This window comes from Cnephaeus nilssonii (assembly GCF_951640355.1).
Source record: "Cnephaeus nilssonii genome assembly, chromosome: 3".
NCBI classification, from domain to species: Eukaryota; Metazoa; Chordata; class Mammalia; order Chiroptera; family Vespertilionidae; genus Cnephaeus; species Cnephaeus nilssonii.
The window spans coordinates 9,592,730-9,605,527 of record NC_137074.1 but is presented as its reverse complement, the minus strand read 5'-3'; the positions used below and the strand labels follow the sequence as shown (position 1 = coordinate 9,605,527).

Sequence of the window (12,798 nt, the reverse complement as noted above, 5' to 3'; positions counted from 1 at the left end):
TTGCATCAGGCCCGAGGCTCACCCAGTGCCCTCATACACTTTGGCCCAGAGAGTGGATGGGTCCTGAGGCTACACCCACCTTGTAAGCAGCAGCAACCCTTTGCCAGCGGGGAGGGGGTGGTGGCCAGTGGGGCTGGAGTGGGGGCAGCTGTGTGGTTTGTCTGGTGGGGCCAGAGGATTAGGCCTATGGACTCAGGCAGCACAACTCAAACCTCCACTTGTGAGGTCTTGGAGTGTGATGCTGCTTATTTTTATTCTTAAACATTACCCTTGCTCTTTTTCTTGTTTTAAACCCTTAGGTTGAAGCAAGAAAGAGAACTGGTGTTAACTCAGATGAGTCAGGGCCTGGCTGCAGAGCTGACAGAGCTGGTGATGATGGAATGTGTGAGGGAAACCTGCTCCCAGGAGCTGAAGTAAGTGAAGTGCTGGGTCCTGCAGTGCGAGAGGAATGGTCTGGCAGGAGGGAGCAGGATCCTTAGGCATTGTGGGCAGGCTGCTGCAGCTCCGGCTAGCTGGGTTGCACTTTGGCAAGGAGCATACATATGTTTTGATAGCCAAACACTAGAACCCTGTCCCTGGATGTGTGTGGTCTCCAGAGAGGGCCTCCCTTTCACTGTTACCTTCATTCCGGACCCTGCCCTGGACATGGGGATGTCTCAGCAAAAGAATTTACTGGTAGTCTCCATACCAGGTTACTTATCGTTAGTTTTCTGTAGTAAAAGATCCTCCTCTTATTCCACATGATAAAATATTTCTTGGAGCTATCTCACTTAAGAACTTCATTGATTTCCATGCCAGGCTTCAGGGAAGACAGAGGTTCAGTTGTGCAGGGAAATCTGTCCTGGTGCTTAAGCTCTCTGAGACAGCCTCGAAGGCGACGGACTCTTTAGTCCTGATCACAGCTCCCAGTGCATATGGGGAACAGACCTAGAGGCAGAATGTGTTCATTAATGTTTCCCTCTATATTCATTGGGAATCTGTTTCCATATTTATTATAAGAGGCCTTACAAATGATGGATATCTGTCTGTTCTTAATCCCAGGAAGGGGTGTTAGGAGAACCCAGGACTCATGGATGTGCAGGGAACATGCTATTCTCCTTGGCTCCAGGAGGCTTGGTCTGCAGCTCACCCAAGAGGGTGGCTGTTGGAAATGGGTCTTGCCTGTTTAGCTACTTTGATTTTTGTGACTAAATATATTTGATAAAGTCCTCTCTACCCCTTTGGTTGATAGAATTTTGTTGTAAAAATCTCTCTTACAGATACTGGTTTATATGAGGGCCACCATTGTTTGACCACATGCTGCCAGTTATGTACTTGAGACACTTCTAATTGCAACCAGCAAATATTGCTGATGAGGGGATGTCTTAAGGTCATTTAAAAACTAACATTTCTAGCTATTGTTTTAGATAAAGGTTTATTTCCAAGGGCCCCGCTGGACCTGTAATCTAGTACCCTGTAATTTTCTTTTTCTCTTATGCTTGTTGTATGATATTCCTTTCCAAATGGCTGTACATTAAGTAAAATGAAAATCTTAAAGTTTCTCTTGCAGCAAGAATGTAATTACATTTCAGTATAAAAGATACGGACTCTTGTACTTTTAAGGCAAGCCCTCCGTGTGTGGGCCCTGTGCAGTGGCTCTCATGCTGATGGCCCTGTTTCCTAGGAGTGCAGTGGAGGCAGACCAGAAGGTCCGCATGGCCCGTTGCTGTGAGGAAGTCTGTGCCCACCTGGTGGACTTGTTTCTCGGGGAGGAGATTTTCCAGACTGCAAAGGAGACCCTCCAGGAACTTCAGTGCTACTGCAAGTACCTTCAGAGGTAAGTTACATGTTCTTACAGATAAATCCATGCACACAGGAGTCTTTTTACAAAGATTATACTTTCAGAAACAAACAATTATACACACGCACGCATGTGCACTCACACACACACACGTTACACATTCTTTCCTAAAACGTATAAAGGGATAAGTAAGGAATTAGTTTGGGGAGGATTGTTCTGTATTTTGACTAATATTTAAAGGTTGCTTTTTCTCGTTTACCCTTGCACTATACACAGGGAGATGGCATGAACAAACCAAGCCAATTATAGCTGTGTGCAAAACATAATTTATAATGAAAAAAGACAATTCCTACAGAAATGTATACAACATACAAGCGGTGTATATTCAGATAGATTGTTTCGGTCTTATGTATAGTAGTGTAAGCCTAAAGAAAAGAAGGAAAATAATGAACACACAGCATAGTGGTTACTTTGGGAACAAGAGGGCATGTGACTAAGCAGGTTCCATGGGCATCAGAGGCACTGCTTCTCAATGGATGAAAGGATGTGGGTGTTTGATTCATCATTAATCTCTAAACTGGGTGCATATGTGTTACATAATTTGTATGGTGATTCAGTTCATGTAAAATTTAAAATAAGTACTAGTGTTCCTTGGCAGTTGCAGCCACATGAAAGGGAGCAGTGAGCAGTGAGTCTCCATTCCACGAGAGGCCATCTTCCTCCAGCTGCTTGTGTACCCACAGACACGTCTGTCCTTTTTGTAGTTCTTAGCACATGTGGGAGCGTGTTGCCAGCTCTGTGCCCAGTCATTCTTTCCTCCCATTTGCTAGGCTAGGAGGTGGAGGCCTGACCACAGCAGCATGTCAGCTTTCCCAGTTGTTGCCAGTGGCACTTGTAAATGGCCCCCCTGGCCCTGTGGATGGACTTTCACGTGGATTTCTCTCTTTAGCCTCGACAAAGAGTACTGTAGTAACCATCTTGCACACACAGTGCACACGTCTGGAGATAAAGTTCCATTAGTGGTGGTTGCTGGGTCAAAGGGTCTATGTACCTTGTATCCATATTGCCAAACTGGCCCTCCAGAGAGCCGTCCGCATTAGCTATTAAGTTGTCACTTTTTTTGCTTACCACCATTCATTTGCTTCAGGCCTTTCCTATGCCTGAGTTGTTTTTAAACTTTTTTTCCCCTTGAGTTTTACTTCTGACTAATTTCTTAATTTCAGGGCTGTTGCTGAAAAAGACTGAACATATTGCCAAAAACTGTGCTCCCATGTTAATGATGCCGGAGCTTATGTTTGCATTTGTCCCTGTGGTGAGCCTTTAACACATGCGGTGATGATGTGTTGGTGTGTCCTCAGGTGGAGGGAAGCTGTTGCAGCCCGGAAGAAGCTGAGGCGCCAGATGCGGGCCTTCCCTGCAGCGCCCTGCTGTGTGGATGTGAATGATCGGCTGACGGCACTGGTGCCCAGTGCAGAGTGTCCCATTGCTGAGGAGAACTTGGCCAAGGGCCTCCTGGATCTTGGCCACGCAGGGAAAGTGGGCATCTCCTGCACCAGGTCAGCGCTCAGCTTGCCACAGCGCCTCCTCAGTGCCCCCTGTCCCACCTCTGTGTTGCGGGGGACGATAGATGGCGTCAGAGAGTGGACGTAGGACTGCACTTTTGCAGGTGTCTTTCCCTCCAGTTGTGGACATATGGGTGCTCTGTCTGCTTTGATTTATATGCCTTTTCCCCTTAAAACTTTCGGGGTCCTGGTAATTGCATTTTAGTTGGAACCACCTGTTTTTGTCCTGAATTGAGAATACACCATGTCCATTCTCATTTGTGGAATCAGAGGTCCAAGTGGACTCACTGCCACTCCTACTTCCTGTTTCCCATGCTTCCGGATTCTTCTGCTTCTTTGTCATTTCTGCTGCTGCCTCACTCACATCGGCTCCCTCTGTCTTCTGCAACAGCATTTTAGTGACTCCACTTCCCACCCTCCAGTCTCCTCATGGGGCTCCCTCCTGTGCCCCTTTGGCATGGCCCTCCCTGCCATTCCTCCCAGTCACCCTGAGCATGTGCAGCTCCTCAGGGCCCTGCCCAGGTCTTCGCTTGGGCTATTCAGTGCTAGCCGTGCAGGGCTCGGCCTCTCTCAGGCCCAGTGGGGAGCCCGGGGGAAGGCAGCTGGAGGGGCTGTAGCAGCACGCCGTCTGGGTCTCGTGGTGTGCCTCATCTTTCCCTGGGCTGGCACGGGACATGCTCTCTGAAAACTGTCTCCAGGGTTTCACTGACTCCAACAAACTGTGGTTGCCTAGATTTCTGAGATCCTGTTTCTGCCTCTGTAAGTGGGGTGGGCAATAGCGCTGACCTGTCTCAGATGCACTCTGTGGTCAGAGCACTCCTCTTTGACCCATGGCAGCCTGGGCACTGGCCTGGCCTCCTCCTGAAGTCATGGCTGCTTTGTCTGTCACCCCCCTCCCCCCAAACACACTCTCAGCACAGCCCCCTGCCCCCTGTTCTTCCCTGCTGCTCCCTCCGTGGTAATCTTTTTCTGTCCTTCACACTGACAACTCCCCTCATGCATCTCCGGCCGAGGCTCCTGTATCCTGTGTTCCAGAGTTCTGTATCCAATTCCCAACCTGATGTCAGAACCTACTTTTCACCCAGCCTGCCCCACTCGGGGCCTTCCATGGAATGCCAGGCTGTCTTCCCTGAGCTTAGATCAGGCACCTGGGCTCGGGCCCATCATTCTAGAGCACTGCCCTCACTACCTCTGCTGCCAGCCTGTCTGTCTGCCAGCTTCTGCCCTTGACCTCTACACCCTGGTGTTCTCACCATCACAGTTGAGTCTGGTCACCTCGTGCCTCTAGTTGACATCTTTGTGCTGCTCCCTGAGTCCTTGCATGGCAGCCCTTGCCTCCTCTTCCAAACCCCAACTGCTGTCTCTGTGTCCTCTGCACACAAGCCCACTCCTGCCTTGGCATGGCCACCCCCCCCCCCCCCGAAATTGTCATGCTGTTCTCCCTTATTTCCTTTAGAAGTGACAGCTTATCGCATATCACTTCTTTGACCGCCTTGTGTGAGACCACAGCATACCTGTGCAGAGGCGTGTCTTTCCCCATGACAGCGAGTGTTCTAAAGGGCAGGGATTTTCTCTGTTTACCGCCGTCTCCCATGATTGACACATGGTAGATAATTGATATCTGTGTAATGAACAGGTCTTTTGACTGATCCACTTATCAGAAAAAATTTTCTTGGTCTCCTATTTCCACCAGTTACTTTTACTGAAACCATCAGTGTAAGTACTTACCATGACATTGAGCTGGCCTCACGTAGGCACAGTGTTGTATTGTTCTCCCTTTCTTTGTAGGCTCAGGTGGCTCAGGAACAAGACAACGCACCAGTTGAAGGTCCAGCACTTCCACCAGCAGCTACTGAGGTCTGTCCTGCTCCCGCCGTGCGAGCTGCTCCTGCCCGGGGCTTGAGCACCACCAGCTCACCCACCTTGCTCTTTCTGTTCCTTCCAGTGATGCAGCGTGGGCGCCCCTGGACCTGCCATCCCTTGTGGCTGAGCACCTCCCTGGTAGCAGGGAGCATGTGTTTTGGAAGCTGGTGCTGGTGTTGCCCAACTACGGAGAAGAGCAGTCCCCAGGGAGTCCTGGCAGGTCAGGGAGGGGTTCCTCGGGGGGTTTGATGCTGAGAAAGCAGCCTGGGGTGGTGGAGCACTTCTCCCGAGAGTGTCTGGCACTGGAGCAACGCGAGGGTGGCTGGGGTCAGAGTGGCGTGTTCCTCTCATGCATGGTGGGAACACTGATGTGTAGGTTTACGCTTTGGTGCTTAGACTGCAGTCTGTTTTGTTTGTGATTTGAAATTGACACTTCACATTTTTAAAATTTTTATTCTGTAAACTTGGTAATAGTCTGTCCAAAAGCATTTCAGAGTTGTTATTTAAAGCTACACTAAGGTGTATTGAATAGAGCCTGCTTCATTTTAGAATCTTGTGGAAGACAGTTTACAATTTGTCTGCTATAGTTCCATTTTTTTCTTAGAAAAAAACTTTGGCATTTAAAAAAAGAAATCCAAAAAGTCAACATGGCATTATTTCCTATAACCAAATTGCTTCCATATTTTTAAAGCAACTAAAAAACATGTTACTTTTCTTTTTTAACAGCTTTATTGAGATGTAATTCACATATAAATTTCACTCATGTAAAGTATCCATTTCACTGGTTTTTAGTATATTCACAGAGTTATATAACCATCATTAGGATTTAATTCCAGAACATTTTTTCACTTAAAAAGAATCCCCATATCTATTACCAGTCACTCTCCATTCCTCCCTACCTTCCACCCTGGCAGCCACTAATCTGCTTTCAGGCTCTATGCATTTGCCTTCCTGGACATCCTATATAAACAGAGTCATACCGCATGTGGGATTTATGACTGGCATCTTTCACTCAGCACAAATGTTTTCTATGTTCATGTTGTAGAGAATATATTAATCCTTTTGTGTGTGTGTGTATATGTGGCTGAGTAATATTCCATGGAATGAATTTATCACATTTTATTTGTTCATCAGTTGATGGGCATATTTGGGTTGTTCCCACTTCCATTAATGCTACTATGAACATTTGTGTTTATGTAGATATATGTTAGCAGTTCTCTTGGTTATATACCTAGGAGTGGAATTGCTATGTTGTGTGGTAACTCTATGTTTAAGTGTTTGAAGATTTGCTGAGCTGTTTCCATACTGGCTGTACCATTTTACATTCCTGTCAGCAATGTCTGAGGGTATTACGTTCTCTGAACACATTACTTTTTAAGCAGGAACATATGTAGGCTAAAGAAAAAGAAAGTAATAAAGCTTATCACATAAGACAGCTGAACAAAGATGAGAGTTGTTGTGTTTTAAAAGTATTTAAATGATTCATTTCTTAAAATAGCTGTCTTCTGATTTGCTAATTCATTAGGAGATATATGTCCCAAGAATTCTTAAGGTCTCAGGTCTGAGAAATTAGATTCTGTAAAACGTGTATTTTAAACTCTAAGGATCTTTTCTATTGCTTAGAATCTTTTCTTTTTTTTTTCTTTTTTTTTTTTAATATATTGTATTGATTCTTTTACAGAGAGGAAGGGAGTGGGATAGAGAGTTAGAAACATCGATGAGAGAGAAACATCGATCAGCTGCCTCTTGCGCACCCCCCACCGGGGATGTGCCCGCAACCAAGGTACATGCCCTTGACCGGAATCGAACCTGGGACCTTTCAGTCCGCAGGCCGACGCTCTATCCACTGAGCCAAACCGGCTTCGGCTAGAATCTTTTCTTACTGCTCCAGAATCTTAAGTCACATTAGAATGAACCAGTTCCTGAGTGCTCTCTCCTCTTACCAAAAGAAAGATCGCCGTAGAGTTTTGTGCAGATCTACTTCACAGTAGAATTTGTGTCTGTTGACCTACATCTGTGTGATTTCTCTTTCCAAATTACTTATAGTTTAGTTTTAGAATAGGATTCTTCTTCAAGTGTTGTTTTCTTTTATTCACAGAATTCTGGCAGATTGGTTGAAAGTCAAGTTCATGGGAGGTGATGGCTTGGATGACACATGCAGCGATGCTGGTGGAATTCAGACACTCACGCTGTTTAACGCACTCAGCAGCAAAGGGAATCAGACCGTTTCTGTCAGCGTGTGTATAAAGGTGAGTGATAATCACTTCATGTATTTACTTCTGTGATTGTCTTATTTTCTCTCATGCCCAAACATTGCTGGAATCATACATGCCTGAAGTGGTTTTGAAAGAATGTGGGAGGCTCATAAACATCCCATGGACTCCTATTGGTGTGGGATACCAGGCTAGCGTCTGGAGCACAATGAGCCTTACCCGTCTCTGGTCATAGACCACTGTGAGAACTTGGTGAAACTCTGAACCATCCTGACAAATGCATAGATGCACCTGTGCTCTTCTGCACATCATTCAGAAGCCCTGAACTCTATATTTATTGGCCTCTGGTAATTAACCTGAGAGATAAGAAACAGCATTCCACAAAAATCAGTGATGGTTAGACTTCAGTACTGACATCACTGTTAAGATAGCTTCCTGATACATCAGGTCTTAGCAAAAAAGTAATGGTTTTAAAAAATCTTTATTGTTGCCCTGACCGGTTTGGCTTAGTGGATAGAGTGTCAGCCTGTGGACTGAAGGGTGCCAGGTTCGATTCCAGTAAAGGGCATGTACCTTGGTTGTGGGCACATCCCCAGTTGGGAGTGTGCAAGAGGCAGCTGATTGATGTTTCTCTCTCATCAATGTTTCTTTCTCTTTTTTAAAAATATATTTTATTGATTTTTTACAGAGAGGAAGGGAGAGGGATAGAGAGTTAGAAACATCGATGAGAGAGAAACATTGATCAACTGCCTCCTGCACACCTCCTCCTGGGGATGTGCCCGCAACCAATGTACATGCCCTTGACCGGAATCGAACCTGGGACCTCTCAGTCCCCAGGGCGACGCTCTATCCACTGAGCCAAACTGGTTAGGGCTCTCATCAATGTTTCTATCTCTCTCCCTTCCTTTCTGTAAAAAATTAATAAAATATATTTAAAAAATAAAAAATCTTTATTGTTGAAAGTATTACATATGTCCCCTATCCCCCCCACCCCCCGCCCCATGTTTTTTGATCCTATTTAGTTTTCACTAAACTTGAACCCAGCTACTGTCTAGGTTCAACATTGGACATTTCAGGTTAGTTGTTTTTGTTTTACATTCAGGTTGTCCTCAGTTTTCCATTATAAGTTCTAGTTTTTGCTCTTTATAGGTGTTTGCATAATACTCACATTAATTGGTTTCTTGAGAGATTCTTATTTAATGAGAACCTGTTTCTGCATTAGATTCAGATCTGCATAAATGAATTTTAGGTTTCAGAAATAAAACCAGATGTGTGTCTTATTTACTTGGAAAACAGCAGTGCAGGGCAGGAAGTGGGCTTCAGTATTGAGCACTTGGTGTTGATAGCTCTAACCATTGAGCAACCAGCCAGAGCACCATCCTATTTTCTGTCTTGCTTTTTTATATTGTGTTCTGGGAAATTTCCTTGACTTTATATTCCAAATGTTTTTTTATTCCATATTTATTTCCTTTTTTAAATTCCTTATTTGACATAATCACCTTGTGACTATTTTGGATGCGTGATCTTATGTATCTGAGGAAATTAGGATTTTTTTCTAAGTTTTCTTATGTTCCCTGCTTTGTGTGTTTGCTTTGGGTTTCTTTTTTCTATAATTCTGGTCTCTTTATGTTGGCTGCTCTCCTCAGACTGTCTGCCATACTCAAGTGAGGCCCTTAAAGGGCTGGCCGTAAGCTCTGTGTTTGGGGTGGATGGAGGGTAACTGAATGGCAAGCCATCCTTTTTTGGGGGACCGCCAAATGTCAGGATCTGGGTATCTATTTCCTGGGTGTTCTTTTCCTCTGGACAGGCTCCTAGGGCAGCTGCTGTGCTTTCAGTGTAAGGTGGGGAGTGGCCAAGTGTCCTCCACTTGCCTGGAGATGCCCCTGTGACTGGATCCTCTCAGGGACAGACTCCTGCCTAGGGTACAGGTTGCGCTTAAAGGCCACCTGGTTGGTGGGGGTTACCAGAAGTTTCCTTAATGACCTGTAGGGCCATTGCTCTCTGTGTGACTCATCCCTCCCAGACCCTCTGGGTGTTCTGGGCTTTTGCAAGTTCAGCTGGCCTGGGTCTCTCCACACCATGTCTGTAGCCCCACAGGTGTAGCTAGCTTCCTCTGCTTTCCCAACCCAGTGATTGTTCCCATCCCCCCAGTGTTTTCTAGAAATGGGTTGAAATCCCTTGTTTGCTGCTGGCTTGCCTTCCTTATGGGCTTAACCTGTTTTTGTTTTTGTTTTTGTTTTACAAAGGAAGGGCGAGGGATAGAGAGTTAGAAACATCGATGAGAGAGAAACATCGATCAGCTGCCTCCTGCACACTCCCCACTGGGGATGTGCCCGCAACCAAGGTACATGCCCTTGACTGGAATCGAACCTGGGACCCTCGAGTCCGCAGGCCGATGCTCTATCCACTGAGCCAAACCAGTTAGGGCTTATAACTGTTTAAGGGTAACTGTTAATATGGAAGTAACATGCTCAAAAACAATTATAGCTGGAGGCTGAATTACCCATTGATCCAGCTGTTTCTGGCAATAATTTATGGCCTCATGGAGGGAGGCTGGCCCAAAGTGCAATGCAGTTTGGCTGCGCTTGCTCTGGGGCTGATGTTCACTACTGATTGGTCCCCTGATGGTGCTGTTCCAGGTAGCCTACGGTGCTCTCAGTGACGGCGCCCTGGATGCTGTGGAGACACAGAATGAGCTCCTGGGAGCCAGTGGCCTCATGATGCTGCTTGCCCCCAAAGCGAAGAGTGAGGACATTGCAGAGGAGGACGTGTACTGGCTGTCGGCACTGCTGCAGCTCAAGCAACTCCTGCAGGCCAAGCCCTTCCAGCCTGCATTGCCGCTGGTGGTGCTCGCACCCAGCCTGGGCGGGGACGCCGTGGAGAAGGAAGTGGATGATGGTTTGTGAGGCTGTCTCCTTGATGAACCAGCATGTTCCATAAATGGGTTGAGCCCCGGGTCTGAGGAAGTGCTGGCAATTCAATGGCGGGAGTCGGGATAGCGACCACTTGTAGTGACTGGGAGCAGGTCTGGGCGGGGTCAGTGCAGTGAGGTATCTGCTCATACACAGACTCAGCAGAAGACAGGTGACTTCTGTTTCTTTTCAAGGTCTGATGCTACAGGATTTGGTTTCAGCTAAGCTGATTTCAGATTATATTATTATTGAAATTCCTGATTCCATTAATGATTTACAAGGCACAAATAAGGTAAGGTTTCATTATTTTTAAAGGTCCAACCAGATGTTCAGTTTTTCTCTTCTTGCTCTATCTTGAATTTGATGTATATTGCTGCTTGCATTTTTAAATTTTATTTTTAAAAGGTAACCTAAAAATATAAGCAGAAATAGAAATAAAAGATAAAATTTGCCCATAGTCCTGCTATCTGCAAAAAATGAAATTTAAAAACAAAATATTCTTACTGATATTAGAGAGACAGAGAAAGGGAGAGGAAAAGAGAGAAACATCAATTGGCTGCCTCCTGCACATCCTCTACTGTGGATCGATTCCGAAACCTAGGTAATGTGCCCTAATCGGGAATTGATCCAGTGACCTCTTTTTTTTTTTTTTTTTTTTTTTCTTCAATTTTTTTATTAAGGTATTATATGTGTACATATCTTACCATTGCCCTCCCCACACCCCACTCCCATATATGCCCCCACCCCCCAGAGTTTTGCATCCATTGGTTATGCTTATATGCATGCATACAAGTCCTTTGATTGATCTCTTATCTCCCCCACCTCTCCCTAACCTTCCCCTTGTAATTTGACAGTCTGTTTGATGCTTTACTGTCTCTGTATCTATCTTTTTGTTCAAGTTTATAATGTTCTTTATTATCCATAAATGAGTGAGATCATGTGGTATTTTTCTTTCATTGACTGACTTATTTCACTTAACATAATGTTCTCCAATTCCTCCCAGGTTGCTGCAAATGATGAGAATTCCTTCTTTTTTATGGCAGCATAGTATTCCATTGTGTAGATGTACCACAGTTTTCTGATCCAGTCATCTGCTGACGGGCACCTAGGCTGTTTCCAAATCTTAGCTATGGTGAATTGCGCTGCTATGAACATAGGGGTGCATATATCCTTTCTAATTGGTGTTTCTAGTTTCTTCGGATATATTCCCAGGAGTGGGATTACTGGGTCAAATGGGAGTTCCATTTTCAGTTTTTTGAGGAAACTCCATACTGTTCTCCACAGTGGCTGGACCAGTCTGCAATCCCACCAGCAGTGCACGAGGGTTCCTTTTTCTCCGCATCCTCGCCAACACTTGTCGTTTGTTGATTTGTTGATGATAGCCATTCTGACAGGTGTGAGATGGTACCGCATTGTTGTTTTGATTTGCATCTCTCGGATAATTAGTGACGTTGAGCAAGTTTTCATGTGTCTCTTGGCCTTCCTTCTGTCTTCTTTTGAAAAGATTCTATTTAGGTCTGTTGCCCATTTTTTTATTGGATCATTTATCTTCCTTTTATTAAGTTGTATAAGCTGCCTGTAGATGTTGGAGATTAAACCTTTATCAGTGATGCCATTTGCAAATATGTTCTCCCATGCAGTGGGCCTTCTTGTTGTTTTGTTGATGGTTTCTTTTGCTGTGAAAAAGCTTTTTATTTTGATGTAGTCCCATTTGTTAATTTTCTCTTTAGCTTCCATTGCCCTAGGGGCAGTGTCAGTGAAGAATTTCTTTTGGCATATGTCTGACATTTTGCTGCCTGTGGATTGCTCTAGTATTTTTATGGTTTCCCGTCTTATGTTTAAGTCCTGTATCCATTTTGAGTTTATTTTTGTGTATGGCGTAAGTTGGTGATCAAGCTTCATTTTTTTGCATGTATCTGTCCAATTTTCCCAACACCATTTATTGAAGAGACTGTCTTTATTCCATTGTATGTTCATGCCTCCTTTGTCAAATATTAATTGAGCATAGTGGTTTGGGTCAATATCTGGATTCTCTATTCTGTTCCATTGATCTATATGTCTGTTCTTGTGCCAGTACCAGGCTGTTTTGAGAACAGTGGCTTTGTAATACAGCTTGAAATCTGGTATTGAGATCCCTCCTACTTTATTCTTCTTTCTCAGGATTGCTGTGGCTATTCGGGGTCTTTTTTTATTCCAGATGAATTTTTGGAGAGTTCTTTCAAGGTCTGTGAAATATGCCGTTGGTATTTTAATGGGGAGTGCATTGAATCTATAGATTGCTTTGGGTAGTATGGACATTTTAATGATGTTGATTCTACCAATCCATGAACATGGTATGTTCTTCCATCTGTTTACGTCTTCCTCTATCTCTTTTTTCAGTGTCCTGTAGTTTTCCGTGTATAGGTCTTTTACCTCCTTAGTTAAGTTTATTCCTAGGTATCTTAATTTTTTTGGTGCGATGGTAAATG

General features: G+C 44.8%; 1 protein-coding gene across 1 annotated transcript in view; it reads left to right on the top strand.

The window, feature by feature from the left end:
* MCM3AP (minichromosome maintenance complex component 3 associated protein) overlaps positions 1-12,798 on the top strand; it is a 49,000-nt gene that overhangs the window by 21,238 nt on the left and 14,964 nt on the right. Inside the window, exons 16-23 of the mRNA XM_079766572.1 lie at positions 300-413; positions 1,664-1,816; positions 3,139-3,336; positions 5,131-5,199; positions 5,288-5,425; positions 7,304-7,454; positions 10,058-10,316; positions 10,525-10,622. Coding sequence (XP_079622698.1) covers positions 300-413; positions 1,664-1,816; positions 3,139-3,336; positions 5,131-5,199; positions 5,288-5,425; positions 7,304-7,454; positions 10,058-10,316; positions 10,525-10,622 — 1,180 coding nt within the window. The remainder of the gene's footprint in view (positions 1-299; positions 414-1,663; positions 1,817-3,138; positions 3,337-5,130; positions 5,200-5,287; positions 5,426-7,303; positions 7,455-10,057; positions 10,317-10,524; positions 10,623-12,798) is intronic.